This window comes from Chiloscyllium plagiosum, unplaced genomic scaffold (genome assembly GCF_037043375.1).
Source record: "Chiloscyllium plagiosum isolate Xiang-an unplaced genomic scaffold, Cpla_swu_hap1 HiC_scaffold_46, whole genome shotgun sequence".
NCBI lineage: Eukaryota > Metazoa > Chordata > Chondrichthyes > Orectolobiformes > Hemiscylliidae > Chiloscyllium > Chiloscyllium plagiosum.
In genome coordinates, this window is record NW_028270184.1 from 992,905 (window position 1) to 1,011,321 (window position 18,417).

Sequence of the window (18,417 nt, forward strand, 5' to 3'; positions counted from 1 at the left end):
TGCTGTGTTTCAAACACTACGACAGTGACTACAGTTCCAAAAGTACTTCATTAGATGTCATGAGGTATCAGCACGTAGGGTCAATCATGATGGCTGGGTCGAGTTAACCACAAACCAAAAAACAACACAAGTCTAAGTCAGCAACTAGTAAAATATTTTATTGAAATCCCATCATTCACAATTTCCATTGCTGAACACCTGGAAATTCTGAACTGACTAAGCAGGGAAGTATACCAAACTCACTAAAAAAAAGTTTGTAAAACACCAAAAATAAGTTAAGGAATCGTCAAATGACATTTAAAAAAAACACACGTGAGCACGCACACGCGCGCACACACACACACACACACACACATACTCTTAATAAAAACACAACAGAACATACAGGTAGCTAATACTGAAACAGTTATCCACAGCAGACATGAGCACTGACTGAAGTCTGAGAGGGGCCATACCGGAAAAAATATACTTTTAAAAAAAAAGAGTTCTAGCAGGTATTTAATTGACCTGGAGTCCTGCTAGTCTAGGATACAGAGTGTGAGCGCTGTCCTTTAATAGTGTTGCAGTTCAGCTATTTCACACTCATTCAATTTTGAAATCTATATGAATGCAACATTAAAATGTTGATTTCCCTCACTGGTTCCCTGGAGTAGGGGCCATGGAGGTATTTGTATTAGGGACAGAATGAATATTGCTATACTGCTAAATTGTGCAAGGGTCAAACAGGGCTGAGGAAAAAGGTAACAGCAAATGTTTTAATCCAAGTCTATCTCTCATTCACACAGTATACTTATCACAATCTTTTGACCATTTTCCCCAGAAAGAAAGAATCCAGTTAAAAGCTAAACATTAATCTAACTCAGCAGGTAGTTCATTAGCTTATTCAAGAAATCAGAGAACATCTTTCAGCAAGTGCACTGGAAAACCCAAATTGCTGCTCTTTACCATCTACAGGGTGGCAGAAGGGTTGGAAACAAACTGGCTTTCGAGACAAGAGAATCAAAATGGGGGGGAAATAGGGAGTCAGGCAGATAACTGACAGAGTCAGGAGCCCACAAAGGAGGATCCTACCTTGGACTGTGGAATGAACTGTAGTTGCTCTTTTCTCACTAAGGCATCAAAGTGGGGCAGCATGCTTTCTTTATAATCATACACAGACAAGTTGAATTGACTGAACAAAGCAAATCTGATATTCAGCATTACTTTCTACAGTCACCTATGAAATAAAGAAGATTGATGACTTCAAGAAGTCTCATTAATTCTGTGTGAACTTATTATTTTATGGCAAAATACAAAATGATACGTGTAAAAGACAGACACCAGTCTGGATAAAGGTAAGGTCATTATTATACATCCCAATCTGATAATAGAGATGGCATTAAAAAAAGGCAATCTGACTGCTTACAGAATTGACTAACACAGGAACACCTTACATCAGGACTAAGTCTGTAAACCTGTGAATCCAATAAAGATTTATGGCTGTAATGGGAAAGGATGCTCCAATTTCAAAACTCTGGATGAAAAATAGTAAGAGAATGTGTCTATCTACAACCTTGCTAAATTTCCAAAAGCACTCTTAAAAGCTCCAGAACCAACTCATAATATATTTAATCATCACACGAGATTCCTTCAAGGAACTCAATGGTTTCCATTCAATCTTGGTGCATCCTGGACACCTTGTCACAGATATGACATGGTTTTGCAGGAAGTAATGTACAGTGCTTGTCCCTGCTCCCTTTCCTACAAACCAGATCATTAAGAGCAGACATGAAATAAGTGCTCATACACATCAGTACTCTGGAGCTAGCAAGTCCAAAGTGAGCTGACACAACCGAGTGATACTTCTGCTGTCATAGGGATTTGCGAAAACCATTCACCAGATCTTAAAACCTGCAAATCAGTTCGAAGTTAAAGTCGATATTAAACAGAGGCAGAAAGGACGTACAACCCTACATTCATTCATTATCCCAAAATTTTAGTTGGCTTTTAGTTTTGGACTGGTGGTGGTGGGAGGGGCAAGTCTTTGGGTGGGGGTCAGGTTAACATCCCACACACAGCACTGAGGCAAGGTCAGGGCAGCTTTGAATGTAAACCCTTCCTGAGATCAGTCAACATTGATCCTCACTTCATTGAAAAACCATATCTGGTCATTTATCTTACCATCATGTGTAAAACTCCCCCTGCTTACATCACTACAGTAACTACACTTCATTGGCTGTAAAGCACTTTCAATGGGGCATCCAGAGATGATGACAGTTACTATAGCAATCAAAGCTCCTTCTGTTTTAGATAATGGGAGATGGTCACCCTGAGTTGTAGTTGGGTGCTAAAGCTTTGGAGTGGCTGGATGGGGTGGGGATGCAGGAGCAAATAGAAGGTGATTAATGGCTGTCAGAAAGGAAGACAGAAATGTGACCATTATGCCCTCTCCCTGAGGGAGCAGTCACCACTCCTAACTCAAGCAGCAAGGTGGTAGCAGGCTAGGTAATACTTCTAGAGAATAGCTTTCTCATCTCAAGTTATTCAGAGTGGCTGGGATCAGTACCCTTCTTCAGAAAGGAAAATAAAACAATTGCTGCAATGAAATTAGACAAAGAGATGAAGGAGGAGAGAATCTCTCAGCCTTCACTTCATTTGGCACAATATGACATTAAAAAACTTCAACAAGAATAAAAAATGATTCCCAGTTACAGGACGAGTCAGAAGCCAGAGGTACACAGATTTAAAAAGATTAGCAAAAGAGAAAGGCAATGAGGAATATTATAACACAGCAAGTTGTTGTGATCTAGAATGCGCTGCCTACTGGGGGAGTAGAAACAGACTCAACAGGAAATATCAAAATGAATTCATAGATTTCATGGAATCCCTACAGCGTGGAAGCAGGCCATTCAGCTCATTGAGTCAACAACAACCCTCTGAAGAGCATTCCACCCAGATCCCCGACACCCTATTCCCATATCCCTTCATTTCCCACAGCTAATCCACCTAACCTGCACATCCGTGGACACAATGAACAATTTAGCATGGTCAATCCACTTAACCTAAACATCTCTGGACTGTGAGAGGAAATCGGAGCACCTGGAGGTAACCCATGCAGACACAGCAAAAATGTGCAAATTCCACCAAACAGTCATCCAAGGGTGGAATCAACCCGGGTTCCTGGCCCTGAGGCAGCAATGCTAACCAACTGTGCCACCCAATTCCAAAAAAAGGTAGAAGGGAAATGTTGCATGGCTGTGGGGCAAGTGAAAAAATTTAGATCAGGTTTTAAAACAGCTTTTGATATGATGGACTGGAATGGATTGTTCCAGGAGTCAAAATTGTAGGAAAACTCAACATTGCTCAAGTAAGCCTTCATCTCATAGACTCTTTTGAGATCTCTGTGATCTCATCACACTTCTCCAATCAAAATCTCTCAGGATCACTGGGTCACTAACTATCCTCCCCAATGACTAATGTTCTGACATTGAGATTCTGTCCATATTTCCAAGAGAAAATCCCAGTTTATGTTTTTAAAACCATAATTCAGACTTTAAAATGGGAGTGCCAGTTAAGGAGAGCAACACACTTTTACACATTGCTCTAGGCCACCATGCGTACTACTAAAGAATACCCCAACACTGTTCAATCAAGTGTACTGCAGTCATATGGAATACAGACTGTGTCTCTCCCTACCCACCCCTGCTTCAGCTATCTGCTTCTTAACGTACCAACACTTTTCCCTACCACCCAAAGGCCTATGGTGAAGCAGTCAGTATCTACAAACAATCTCAGACACTCAAACTACATATGGTCCCTTTTCACGTTTCACAAAGGAAATATTAATTCTTCACTTTTAGTTATTTCATCACCTTCAGCCACCTGATCCTACAGGGTGGACAGATAGCTTCTCCCTCAAGCAGAGAGAAATAGCACTCTAGAAACCTTCTAGCTATCTAGGAACCATGAGGATACAGAAGATTCAAAACAGCAAGTGAACAGGGTAGGAAAAGGAGAGAGGGGACTGGAGGGAAGAGAATAATGCCCCCTTGGGAGATTTTCAATAGACTGGGAGTCTCAGAGACAATCCTGCTACTTAATGTGGACAATTAACACTTCTGGGTGGGCTCCAGGTAAAATAGAACTGAAAATGGCCAATGGGACTAACCCCCTTACCCTGAAACCAACCCAAGATCCAGAACTAACCTACTTCTCCCATCCCCAGGATCTAGTCCAGCACGGACATCCTTCTCACCTGGACTGACTACCCTCTCCCCATATATTCCAGTATCCTGAACTAACCTTCCTCTCCTTGATCAGGGTGAGGTCAGAATCTGTCTGTCTCTCATTCTGGCTCCAGGACTGACCTCCCTCTCCAATCCTGGGGTCCAGGATCCACTCTGTTCTCCCATCCTCGGGTTCAGAACTGATCCTCTCCTCACCTCTTGGGATCCAGGACTGATCCCTACATGCCCATTCCCAAAATTCAAGGTGATCTTGGTTAATCCTCTCAGGGTGAATAGAAGTAAGCAGACCACTGCTTTGTAGTGTTACAGATTCGGGAGGTTGGATCTCCCATATGTTAACAAAGCATCAAAAAGTTAAAACCTTATTTTTCCTTTTAAAAACTAAAGCTTTGAAATTAGTGAACAAAAGAAGCCTTAAAACGCCATTCTGTTGTTGGTGATTGTAGCTACGATGCTTGCAGTCCTGGTTTTCACTGATTGCAGTTATAATGCTCTTCAAGTTAGTTGATCTCATCTACAATGTTTATGACTTCACTGGTTGTTGGTACGAGGCTTGCAGTCTTTGTTGATTGTAGCTGCGATGCTCAAGGCCATGGTTGATTGCAGCTACGATGTTCGTGATCTTGGGTGGAGCTCAGTGTGCAGAAGATGATGGTGATTCAAGCTGGATACCGATGAGGGAGGGGAGGGGCTGCGAGCTAACCGATGACAGGATGGGCCGTGGGTTCGGTCGAGCTCCTGGAGGCAGTGCAACTGCAGGCCGGATCAGTGGAGGAGGTGGTTGATTGAGTGGAGGCCGGGACAGGAGGAAGCGGCCCTGCTGCAGGGGAGGTGGCTGCCTGTGGAGGGCAGGGGCTGCAGGCAGACTCGGTCTGAGCAGCGGCGGAGGCTGTGAGAGGGTCGTTGGGGTCACCGGGGTGGCAGCAGGGGTCGGAGCGGGCGGAGCTGGGGCAGCAAGTACGGGCGTCACTTGGACCTACGGAAAGAGAAGGAGAAGGGGTGGGGAGAAGCAGGGGTTAAAGATCATTGTGAATGGACACAAAACTTGATCCAAATACACAAACCAACAGAACCTAGCCAGATGATCCCACCCCACACTCCTGCAAACTTAATGCCTCATTTATTCAGAAGAATCCAGTAGCCCAAAGCCCTCTCCACCTCACAGCACAACACCTCCACCCCATCCCCCACAACAAGGCAGCATGTAACTCATGTACCTCGGCCTCCTCTTCTTCCTCCTCTTCGCTGCTAGCTAGTGATGGGTTGCAGGCACCACCATCGTCCAGACCCGACAGACTGCCAGCATTGCCCTGTACCTCCTGCTCTGCCTCCCATTCCTGCAGAATCTCCTCCAGGTTGAAACGGCGGCGGTAACTGATAAAGAACGTCTTCACCTGGGCCAGCGTCTTGTTCCCGATCACTTCTGCGATGGCCTGGAAATTCCGCCCATATTTACGAATGCCTGAACACAGAAACATTTTGGGATTTTTTTTCCTTTGGTGTGGAGTTGGGGAATTTCCATCTTCCAACATGCTATCCGAAACAGAGACACAGCGTTCCTTGTACTCCAAGCCCCCTCCCCATTCTCTGTCACCGAGACAATGAGGTGACTGGTGCCCATGTCCACAGTCGATATAGGGTAACGCATGTTTGAATTTATTCCACCTCCCTTGCTCCCCATAGCATCTCAACATAGCTTCAATCAATAAGACCTGGATCAGGAAATGACTGGAATTAAGGAGGTGAGAGAGAGAGAGAGCGAGAGAGAGAGAGAGACAGAGACAGGGTTTAAAACACCAGCATCTTTCTGATCTGACAGGTCAAAACAAGCAGCATCTAGTGCATGAGTGGACTCTGCCTGGTTGAGGAAAAACTCTACAACCTCAGACTGAATGAGATCACTTTTGCCAAAAAGGAGCTACTCAGGAAATAATATGCTGTCAACCTAATTAAATGAGGGTGGGGAAGCATGGCGGTGGAGCCTGCAGTATTCACAAAGATGTGTGGATACCTTGAACAGCCAGGAGCTGCTCCTCGGTCGTCCAGCGTGAGTTGAGCTTCAGATTGGACTGTGGAGACGGAGAATGAGAGAATTACAACACAAAGTATATTGAAAACAAACTATACCAGTACAAGTCATGACATCAGCTCAAAAAATAACCAAAGTCCCATTTCTCCAGCGGACTGTCAGAAACACGAGAAACCCCAAAACATATTACAATCGATGAAAGACTTTGTGAAATGTAGTCACTGTTGTATTGGAGGAAACCAGTTTTGCACACAGAAAGATCCTACACATAAATAATAAAACTACCGTTTTTTTGTGGTGTTGGTTGAGAGAAAAATTGGTCCCAGGACACTGGGAGAACTCTAAGCTGTTCTTTCAGACAGCAGCCATGGAAAATTTTAAACAAGAACCAGAAAGGGTAGGACAGGTAACAGTGCAGCGTTCCCTCAATACTGACCTTCTGATAATGCAGCACTCCTCACCCCTGACCCTCTGACAGTATAGCACTCCCTCAGCAGTGACCCTCCAACAATGCAGAACTCCCTCATTACTGACTCTCCGACAGTGCAACACTCCCTCAGCGCTGACCCTCTGAAAGAGTGGCATTCCCTCAGCGCTGACTCTCCAACAGTGCAGCACTCTCTCAGCACCGACTCTCCGGTAGGGTGGCATTCCCTCAGCAATGACCATCTGACAGGGAGACGTTCCCTCAGCACTGACCCTCTTCAACTGGGATGTCACCTTGTATTAGAAGGCCACTTGTGGAGATTAGAAATCTAACACAACCAGATGGGCCAAATGGGCTTTTTTCTGCTTCAGCTTTTTTTGATTGTATAAGATTCTGCAAACATTCTTGCTATTCAAGAAGCAGTTGAAATTAGTGTTCCAAGAGCCAATATTCCTTCATCAAACCAATATCACAAAATTTGTGTGACTCAGCTCAGACAGAAACAATCTCCAAAATATCTGAACACCACCAACACATTATCACTGTAATAAGGCAGGCATTGGATGGTAAAGGCAATGCACCAATGAAGAGAGGGTTAGCCATATAACACTCATACCTCTGGTGGTCGCAGTTTGTCGATCCCCCCATCCAGTGTTTGCTTTAATGAGCTGTTTATCTGTTTTATTGTCTGAACCTGTGATATAGGAGGGAGACAAAAACACTTACATCTTCAGCAATAATTCATGAACTGCTTCTTTCCCTAAACCGTCCCAATCATCCAGGTCCTGCCGTATCACCCAATCTCTTCGTCCATTGAAATTCATAAAATTTCATCCTTTACCCATCAAGTACTCCCAGGACAGGCACAGTATAGGGTTGGATACAGAGTAAAGTTCCCTCTACACTGTATCCAACAAACACTCCCAGAACTATGATTCTATGATAGGGACAGCACAGGATGAGATACAAACTAAAGTTCCTTCTATATTTGGCTCAACAAATATGCCCAAGGCAGGTCCAACCAGGCATTTAATAAGGTAATGCTCTCTTGACCATTACCAGCAAGATCTTTTTAATTTTGCCTCTCTGCCATCTTGTAACTGGAATTATTAAATTATGCATCATTCTTGCTTTAGTTTCAAAGGATAGAGTGTTGGCAGCTAGACAGTTCTCAAACTCAATTCAACATTGGATTTTAAAACATCAAATTCTTTCTGTTTTTTGGGTGTATTTGACTTCAGAAGTGGAAGGTCAGGATTTAGATCACCGCTGGCCTAGTTAGCATAATGTGCCATCACTTCATCCCACTCCCTCCCCAAACTGCAGACTTCACACTTCCCCGTATGTCACCTGGCGCTTGATGGAGATGAGCTGTGATTCCAACTGTCGGAGAGAGATGGTGGCAGCATTGGGGTTAGCAGAGACTCCAGCAACTTCATCTTGGCTGAGGTACATGTCCTTAGGTGGCCGTCTCTTTGAGCGTGGTGGATGATGGCGATACTGGATGCTCTGAGACTCTCTCTTCACTGTCACTGATTTGCCACTTGTGGGTTTCTGCTCCCCAGAGCGCTATGGGGACAGGAAGAGGAAGAATCACAAGCAATATTTAAAATAAGCTGTGTTCTGCATTGGTCAGTGTTTTACATGTTATTGCAATAACTTTCGCTTTTAATTAACCTATGGTATTACTACCCTGCTTTGCAGGCTGGAAACAGTTGTGAGCATCTTGAACTGTTGCAATCATTATGTTCTTCTTTATAGACATTTCCAAAACCCCTTCACATTGCATTACTCTTGTTTCATATCCCTACCCCCATTCAACAAAATATCTAAATGCTCAGAAACTAGGAACAAAAGAGAAGCAGAAATATAAGAGAGATAGTGGACAGGTACAAGATGAATTGAATCTTTATCTTGAGGTCTTTATCATGAAGACTTGTCAAAGTTGCTTTTAAGTGTTGCTGAAAAACATCAGATGTGATTGCACAATTGGACTGCATTTGCTAAATAAACCAGAGTGTGGTAAGAATTACACTTCTGCATACTATAACCAATAAACATTAACAGAGCCTTTCTTTGCAAACACAAAGAATACATATTGCAACTGTTCAAACTCAACAAACTAGGTGATAGCCACATTCTGGTGCATTTCTCAAGTCAATGTCTTGACTAACCAGAATCAACCTGCTAGTTTAACTTTTAAACAAAACATGGATGTTAACCACCAGTTATCATCTATCTGATGCATGGTCCATGGATACATCTGTTCCAGAGTGCAACCAATCAGCACTCTCCTCTGATACAGTACAAATGTCGATTTACCTTTCGTACTTTTTGTGAATTGTCCAAATGAAAGCGAGAGCTTTGAGAAAATGTATCTTTATCCAGCAACACTCACATTCTGTCCAAGTGACCAGTATATGTTTGTTATTTTTCTTTTCTGGTTTGTTTTTCCTGCCCTCTCTTGTTCACTTTTCAGTTTGTTTTCAGACAGCAGTTATTCAGGGACCTGCATTGACACTTGCTGTAGACATTAAGGGGCGGCATGGTGGCTCAGTGGTTAGCACTGCTGCCTCATAGCACCAGGGTCCCAGGTTCAACCCCACCCTCGGGTGACTGTCTGTGTGGAGTTTGCACATTCTTGCCGTGTCTGCATGGGTTTCCTCCAAGTGCTCCGGTTTCCTCCCAGTGCTCCGGTTTCCTCCCACAGTTCAAAGATGTGTAGGTCAGGTGAATTGGCCATAGTGTTAGGTGCATTAGTTAGAAGGAAACGGGTCTGGGTGGGTTACTCTTCGGAGGGTCGGTGTGGGCTAGTTGGGTTGAAGGGCCTGTTTTCGCACTGTAGGGAATCTAATCTAATCATTAAGTCTGTTATCATACAACATGTAACCTTTTGTCATTTAGTCTCTCCTGCCACCAATACATGCCCACCAAACCGATCACAGAGCTCACCTTACATAGAACATAGAAGAATACAGCGCAGTACAGGCCCTTCGGCTCTCGATGTTGCGCCGATCCAAGCCCACCTAACCTACACTAGCCCACTATCCTCCATATGCCTATCCAATGCCCGCTTAAATGCCCATAATGAGGGAGAGTCCACCACTGTACTGGCAGGGCATTCCATGAACTCACGACTCGCTGAGTAAAGAACCTACCCCTAACATCTGTCCTATACCTACCCCCCCTTAATTTAAAGCTATGCCCCCTTGTAATAGCTGACTCCATACGTGGAAAAATATTCTCACTGTCGACCCTATCTAAACCCCTAATCATCTTGTACACCTCTATCAAGTCACCCCTAAACCTTCTTTTCTCCAATGAAAACAACCCCAAGTGCCTCAGCCTTTCCTCATACGATCTTCCTACCATACCAGGCAACATCCTGGTAAACCTCCTCTGCACCCGTTCCAGTGCCTCCACATCCTTCTGTTTCCCAACTTCAACACCACTTTTCAGTTATTAAATTTCTAACTGATCATGTGTCGGTGCAGAAGTCTTTGTTCTGAGATACTGACTTGAAACATGCTTTTTGACCCGCTAAGTGCTCCCAGCATTTTCTCTTTCTATTTAAGATCTGCAGCATCCTGAGCATTCTGCTTTTGTACTGTTGATAAAAAGCTCTACTTTGACCTCCATCTGCAGTAACAGAGTTCAGATCTGGCCTCTCAGGTAGAAGATATTGGCCCTGGAGGGAGTGCAGCACAGATTCACTAGAAGGTATTAATAGGTAAAATTCTGAGGACACAAACACTGACTCCTGCATTCCCTCAAGTAAAGAAGATTAAGGCATGATCTCAATGAGCTGTTTCTTTCATGGAATGTGGGGGTCGCTGGTAAGGATGCTCATCTCCAATTACCTCTAGAACTCTGTGCTTTGTTGGGACATTTCACACAGTTAAGAGTCAACACTTATGGGTCTGGAGTCACATGTAAGCCAGACTGGATAAGGACAGAATTCCTTCCCTAAGGGACATGAGTGAAGCAGATTTTTATTTGAACAACAATTCAGTATAGTTCCACCAGTACTAGTTTCATGGTCACTCTTACTAAGACTAGCTTTCAATTCCAGACTAACTGAATTTCAATTTCACCACCTGCCATGATGGGTCTTCACTCTCTGCCCTAATAATTAGCTGGGCTTCTGGATCCAGTGACAATATCACTGTAACACGATTTGTTTCTGTTTAAGACAATTAAAATTTTTAACCAGGCACAGAGAAGATATTTGCTGTGATTCAGAACAAGGGGACAGAAACTTTAAATCTGAGCCATGGTGATCGTGGGGTGATATCAGAAAGCACTTCTTCAAACGTCTGGAACACTTACCCCTGAAAATTGTTCCTGCTGGGGGTCAATCAAAAGTTTCAAAGTTGTGGCAGGCTGATTTTTATTGGTTATGGGATTAAAGGATATACAACAAAAACAGTCAGCAGTTTTGATAGTAGAGGTTTAAATGGCAGAATAGCCTCCTCCTGCTCCAAAGCCAAGACCATACTCTAAGGTCAAATGGAACAGCCACTTAGGAAAATTACTGAATAAGATGAACTTTAGCTAGGAATCCTGAGAATAATTCTGCATAACGTAGCACATTAATTTGGAACAAATCCAACAACTGAACAATGAGTTAAGCCATCCAATTGAGAACACTGGACAATCTGAACACAAAGAGTACAATTTGTTGTCAATGGCTACCCTGTACAGAGTGTGAAAAAGAACAAAACTTACCTCCCTCTTAACATCAGGTTCATAATCACTGTCGTCTGCAATCTGCACTGTCACTTCTTCTGCCTCATCATTACTACAACACAGAAGAGAAACAAGTAAAATGAAAAACAGGAGATAAAGCAGAGACTGAAATAACTTCCAGCGCTTGGCTGATTTTCAGAAACAAGGGGTTCTTTATTCTTAGTTTGAAATTCATGAATGGAGCCACATGTCCTGCTTGCCCAGAAGTGTTTTTATTTATAGAGCTCAGCTAGTGAAAGGAGGGGTTTAACTGAATCACAGATACTGAAGGTCTCCAGCTTGTTTCCTCGGTCAGTGGCTGAGAAAACTTTACGTTGGAAAGCATACCCATCTGAAGGTAGCACCAGGCTGGATTGCCAATAAGATGCCTTTGGTAGGTAATAGATACTTGACAACACTGGGTGAGAAACTGTCATCATTTCCAAAGGTTGTCCACATAGTACCTTGGACATTATAGTTTTAGCAGGGGCTGGGTGTGTGGTGGTAGTGGTGGTACGCAAGAACAATTCACAAACCTGTCTTCCCGCTCCTTCTTGTGTACCAGCTTGCGAGCTTGCCGATCCATCACACTTGTTCGAGTCCGGGTCTTCTTCCAGGAGTAGTAATATTTTACCAGGCTGGAGATAAGTTTGTCTGGTAACTAAAAGAAAGGCAGGATATCACTGCATTATTCACCAGAAACCACCATCAAATTCTGCCATATCATCAGCCTTGCTGTCCTATGCTTCCAATAATTATAAACAAAAAAATACATGCATTACTCCAGCGCCTTTTGCTATCTCAGGACATCTCAAATCGTTTCACACCCAATGAAGCACATTCTTCTCATACACACTCATCAGTATCATATTTTTTACTCATGTAAGATGTGGACTTTGCTAACTAGGCAAGCATTTATTACCCATCCTAATGCCCCTGGAGATAAGGGTGTCTTAAACTGTGGCAGTTTTGTGTATTTTAAGTAGATTCACAAAGCTAGTCAACAGAATCAACATGGAAGATGGTGGATGGAGCACCATGCAAATAGGCTGCTTTATCCTGGATGGTGTGAAGCTTTTACACATCCAGTTAGGCAAGTGGTGAATAATCTGTTTCATTTCTGACATGTGTCTTGTAAACAGTGGACAAGCATTAGGGAGTCAGAAGGGAGATTATTCATTGCAGAATTCTCAGCTTCTGACATGGTAGCCACAGTATTTATGCAGTGAATCCAGTTCAGTTTCTAGACAATGTTATGTTTACATCAGGGATTCAACAATGATAAAGCAGTAAATGTATGACATAATTATTAGATTCTCTGTCATTAGAGATGGTCATTGCCTGGCACTTGCATGGAGCAAATGTTACTTCCTACTTGTCGGGAATCATAGCCTTTGCCGTATCCAGCAGAATCTGCTGTTTTTAATATCATGTGGAGTGAACTGCATTGTCTGAGATGCTTGGGACTTCAGGGGAGGCCAAGATGGATCATTCATTTGGCTCTTCAGGCTGAAGATCGATGCAAATGCTTCAACCTCACCTTTTGTATGGATGTGCTCACCATCACCAACTATGGGATATTTATGGAGCATCCTCCTCCTGTATCATTTAGTCATCCATCTCTACTAAAGACTGAATGTGGAAGGACTTCAGAATTTAAATGTGATCCATTGTTTGTGGGATCACATAGGCTTATCTATTCTAAGCTACTTACACTGTTTGGCATGCAAGTAGACTGATGTTGTAACTTCACCAACGGACACCTCATTTTTAGGTATGCCTGATGCTGCTGCTGACATGCCTTCCTGCACTCTACATTGAACAAGATTTTATCCCTTGGTTTAGTGATAATGGCAGGGTGCAAGGATATTCCAGGTCATGGGATCACAGATTGTGGGCAATGACAATTCTGCTGCTGTTGGTGGCCCACAGATGCCCAGTCTTGAGTCATATATCTATGTGAAATCTCTGATGATGGTGGTGTCTCTAAGATATGATTCTGTGACAAGGATATTGCTTGATTTGTCCATTATGTTGCTCTCCTGGTTTTGGCACAAGGCCCCAGATGTTGCTAAGTAGGACTTTACAGGATTGACAGGCCTGTTCATGAAACTGTCGAATCTGGTGCTCTGATTGATGCTGGGTGGCTCATCTGGTTTTGTTTCTTGTATATACTAATTTCAAAGTCTGATAAAACTAAGTGGCTTGTTAAGTCATTACAAAGGACATTTTGGAGTTAACCACATTGCTGTGTGTCCACAGTAATCTGCAGCCAAGACCAGGTGCAGATATCCTTCCCCAAAATGACATTCAAGAACCAGACAGCATTTTACAATAAACCAACAGTGGTTACACTGTCACCAATACACTTTCCATTCCAGAGTTATTAATTGAAATCAAATATTTTCTGTGGTGGGATTCAGCCCCAGAGCTTTTAGCATGGATCTCTGGATTACTAGGCCAGTGACAATGTCACTACTTCATTACCTATCACTTAGGAAAGGCAGCAGTTTACTCATAACAAGGTTCCACAACAGCACTGTGGTAATGACCTGTTCGTCAATTTTAGGTGTTGGCTGAGGAACAGTTAACTGACTCAGGCTCAACTTTCACAGTGATCACATTTGGTATTCGCCCCATCAGAAGTCTGTCTGAATAAATCAACACTCAGTTCAACGCCTGAGTGGGCTGGGAAATGAGCAGTCCAGCCTAGATACAGTCCTATCATGTTCCTGTTCTAACTATATCTATTGGAATGATCCTGATCCACATCACATCAGTGGGAGGAAATGTAAATTTATCGTCATGCAACATCCACTGCCTGATTGGGTAGAACAGCAATCAGGATCCATCATGACAGCGCTCACCATTTGTTGGATGCGCTGGAAGCTCTTCCCATGGAAACTAAAGGCCTGTTCAAATAGCACTTTATCTTCTACAGTCCACTCATCCGGGAAAGGAGTGAAATTGGCCAAGTCAGCGAGAGATTTATCAACATCATGCTTGTGCCATAAGAGCATCCCCAGTGCCTGGGTGGAGAAAGAGAAGGGTGAGATGGGCAGAAAGTGTACAGTGATGCATCTTGTGAGGACTACCAAGGCAATACAGCACATGATGAATGGTAGATACAAAGGATCAGAGGAACCTTGATGCGCATGTCCATAGATCATGTGGAATAAGTGGTTAAGTTAGTGTATGGGATACTTGTCCAAGGCAGAACACAAGAGCTATGAGGTTAGTCAGGCCAGAGCTAATGTACAGTCTCTTCACCACACTATAGGAAGGATATGATTGGACTAGAAAGGGTGCAGGTTAGATTCACCAGGATGCTGCCTAGGCTGGAGATTTTCAGCTATGAAAATGAACAATATAGGGAGGTGCTGTTTGCCTTGGAGCAGAGAAAGCTAAAGAGGCTATGATTGAAGTTGAAAGTAATATAAAGGAATAGGTATACACTTTTCAACTTAGTACAAGGGGCAATTATCCAGGGGCCAAAGATGTGTGATAAGGGGCATACAGTTGAGAGGGTATTTTAAGAAGAAGTTTTTTCATCCAAAGAACGGTGGGTGTCTGGAATTCACTGAAAGATGGTAGATGCAGGAATCATCACAACATTTAAGTAATATTTAAATGAACACTCAAAATGCCATAGCATACAAGACTATGTGCCAAATGCTGGGAAGGGGAAATCAGTGTAGGTAGGGGCCTGATGATGTACTAACATGGGCTGAAAGGCCTCTTTTCATGTCATAATACTTTATGCCTCTATGTGAGCTGGCCAGTGAGACAGAGTGCGAGGAAAATGGAGAGTGGGTGTCTGTAGAGGGGACAGAGAAGGAACACACAGAGGGGGGCACAGAGAGGGAGTAGGGTAGAAACAAAGAGGGAGCCCATGGGTAGTGGGGAGCCCACAGAGAAAGAGAGGGACCCCTCTTGTCGAAGGGGAACAGAGAGGGAACCCACGCGTGGGGGAGCCAGGATAGGATTTGAAGAGGAACAGACAGGGAGCCTTGGGGGGGTACAGAGAGGAGGCCTGCAGTGGGGTGCAAACACAAAGGTAACCCACGGGGGGAATCAGACAGGGAAAATCCGTGAAATCTTCACCATACCTGTTCTATGTTGTACCCATGCTTCTCCTTGGCCATGGCGATATATTCATCGACTGAAAGAGAGATGTAGAGTTAGAAAAGTACACAAAACTGGGTTTGTTCCATCATATCCTGAATTCCAATATCAGTGAAAAAGAAAACTGCCTAAAAGGAAGATTCAGACAGCATTCTAATATTTAGCAGTATCATATCAGAGATAATATTGAAAATTATTCAATTTTGGTCCACCAAAATTTGGAGGAGTTGGTGTTGGACCAGGCTGGACAAAGTTAAAAATCACACAACACCAGATTATAGTCCAACTGGTTTATATGGAGGCATTAGCTTTCAAAGCACTGCTTCTTCATCAGGTGGTTGTCTCAAGAAGCAGCGGTTTGAAAGCTGGTGCCTCCAAATAAACCAGTTGAACTATAACCTGGTGTTATATGATTTTTAATTTGGTCCACCAAGATTAGTTTATTTGCTAGCTATTTCTTTAATTAGTTCCTTTATTAGTTCTCTTTCTCTGCAAATTTTCTATTGGCTATTTCTCTCTCTCTGTGATTAGCCCGTTTGATTGTATTGTTTTAATCTCTCTCTGTGTCATAGAGTCATAGAGATGTACAGCACGGAAACAGACCCTTCGGTCCAACCCGTCCATGTCGACCAGTTATCCCAACCCAATCTAGTCCCACCTGCCAGCACCGGGCCCATATCCCTCCAAACCCTTTCTATTCGTGACTGGCCTTCCCATCACCTCTCTTTCTGCGACTGGCCTACCCATTGCTCTTCTCTCTCAACAAATGGTTTACCAATCACGCCTTGCTCCCCCTCACTCTCTTCCTCTGTCTCTCTCTCTCTATTAGTGGCTGATCCATCGGCACACTCTCTCTGTGACTGACCTAGCCATCGCTTCTTGGATTTGGTGCCAACATTCCCTCTAAGCAGTGCAGACATGCATGCAGCTGCTCCAGTGTTCCACGCATGTTGATCACTTCTGGAAGTTGTGGCCACATACAGGCCTCAGAGGCCCACACAGCCAGTAAGGAAGTTAGAGGGAATGCTGATTGACACGCCATCTAACATCCACAACTTTCACTCCTTTCATCACTGATACACAGCGCTGTCACAGTGTATCATCTGATACACTGCAATAACTCACTAAGATTCCTTCAACAACCAGCACCTTTCAAATCTGTGACTTCTGCCAGTGAGAAAGGCTAGAGCAGTAGGTATCACCATCAGCTGCAAGATCCTCTCCAAGCCACACACTATCCTGATTTGGAACTAACACTGATTATTCGTGGTCACTAGGTCAAGCCTGGATATTCAACCCTAATAGCACTGTGGGTGCCCTGAAACCTCAAAAACTACAACAGTTGAAAACTGCAATATTTCACCATCACCTTCTCTAGGGTAATTAATACTGGCATAGCTAGTGACATCCATATCCCAATAATGAATTTACTTCTGACACCATGTCAATAATCAAGCTGAAGTTCTTTTCTATTTTAGATCAGATCCAGGGAAGCTGAATTTTCCTTATTGAAATTGAGATCCTCACCAACAACACTTACGTTTTGCATCAGAAATGTTGTGGTTGGGAGACCATACCAACATGCCCTTTGTATCCTTCTCACTGAAACGGGCAGCACTGTCTATAAAAATACAAATAGAAGTTCAGCTGTAAATAAGAACATTACACATGCTGCATTACTTATTGGAGAATAAGGAAAATTATCACATGGTTGCCCAAGCTATCTCTGTGGTAAAAACAAGGACTGCAGATGCTGTAAAACCAGAGTCTAGGTTAGAGTGGTGCTGGGAAAGCACAGCAGGTCAGGCAGCATCCGAGGAGCAGGAAGATCGACGTTTCGGGCAAAAGCCCTTCATCAGGAATAGAGGCAGGGTGCCTGTAGATTGGAGAGATAAATGAGAGGGGGTGTGGGGGTGGGGAGAAAGTAGCATAGAGTACAATAGGTGAATGGGGGTGAGGATGGAGGTGATAGGTCAGAGAGGAGGGTGGGAGAAGGTAGCAAAGAGTACAATGGGTGAACGGGTGGGGATGAAGGTGATAGGTCAAAGAGGAGGGTGGAATGGATAGGTGGAAAGGAAGATAGGCAGGTAGGACAGGTCATGAGGGTGGTGCTGAGCTGGAAGACTGGAGCTGGGGTGAGGTGGGGGGAAGGGGAAAATGAGGAAACTGGTGAAATCCACATTGATGCCATGGGGTTGAAGTGTTCCGAGGTGGAAGATGAGGCGTTCTTCCTCCAGGCGTCGGGTGGTGAGGGAGCAGCGGTGGAGGAGGCCCAGGACCTGCATGTCCTCGGCAGAGTGGGAGGGGGAGTTGAAATGTTGGGCCACAGGGCGGTGGGTTGATTGGTGTGGGTGTCCCGGAGATGTTCCCTAAAGCGCTCTGCTAGGAGGCGTCCAGTCTCCCCAAAGTAGAGGAGACTGCATCAGGAGCAACGGATACAATAAGTTATATTGGTGGATGTGCAGGTAAACCTTTGATGGATGTGGAAGGCTCCTTTGGGGCTTTGGATGGAGGTAAGGGAGGAGGTGTGGGCGAAGGTTTTGCAATTCCTGCGGTGGCAGGGGAGGGTGCCAGGAAGGGAGGGTGGGTTGTTGGGGGGCGTGGACCTGACCAGGTAGTCTTTGCAGAAAGCAGAAATGGGTGGAGTCCGTTTGGAGGTGGCAGAAATGTCGTCGGATGATGTGGTTTATGCGAAGGTTGGTAGGGTGGAAGGTGAGCACCAGGGGGGTTCTGTCCTTGTTACGGTTGGAGGGGTGGGGTTTGAGGGCGGAAGGGTGGGATGTGGACGAGATGCGTTGGAGGGCATCTTTAATCACATGGGAAGGGAAATTGCGGTCTCTAAAGGAGGCCATCTGGTGTCTGTGGTGGAACTGGTCCTCCTG

The 18,417-nt window shown here is 44.1% G+C and overlaps 1 protein-coding gene across 3 annotated transcripts in view; it reads right to left on the minus strand.

Annotated features, from left to right (window-relative positions):
- Positions 1-137: 137 nt before the first annotated feature.
- The window catches only part of rcor2 (REST corepressor 2), a 79,458-nt gene continuing 61,178 nt past the window's right edge, over positions 138-18,417 (minus strand). For 2 of the 3 annotated variants that reach the window (XM_043682542.2, XM_087983808.1), the window contains 10 exons: positions 17,076-17,156; positions 15,520-15,572; positions 14,278-14,439; positions 11,947-12,071; positions 11,411-11,483; positions 8,033-8,251; positions 7,299-7,376; positions 6,238-6,295; positions 5,444-5,688; positions 138-5,202 (listed from right to left, as the gene is read on the minus strand). In XM_043682542.2, the coding sequence (XP_043538477.1) occupies positions 4,861-5,202; positions 5,444-5,688; positions 6,238-6,295; positions 7,299-7,376; positions 8,033-8,251; positions 11,411-11,483; positions 11,947-12,071; positions 14,278-14,439; positions 15,520-15,572; positions 17,076-17,156 (1,436 nt within the window). In that variant the 3' untranslated portion in view covers positions 138-4,860. The remainder of the gene's footprint in view (positions 5,203-5,443; positions 5,689-6,237; positions 6,296-7,298; positions 7,377-8,032; positions 8,252-11,410; positions 11,484-11,946; positions 12,072-14,277; positions 14,440-15,519; positions 15,573-17,075; positions 17,157-18,417) is intronic. The other variant, XM_087983809.1, reaches the window with a different exon arrangement.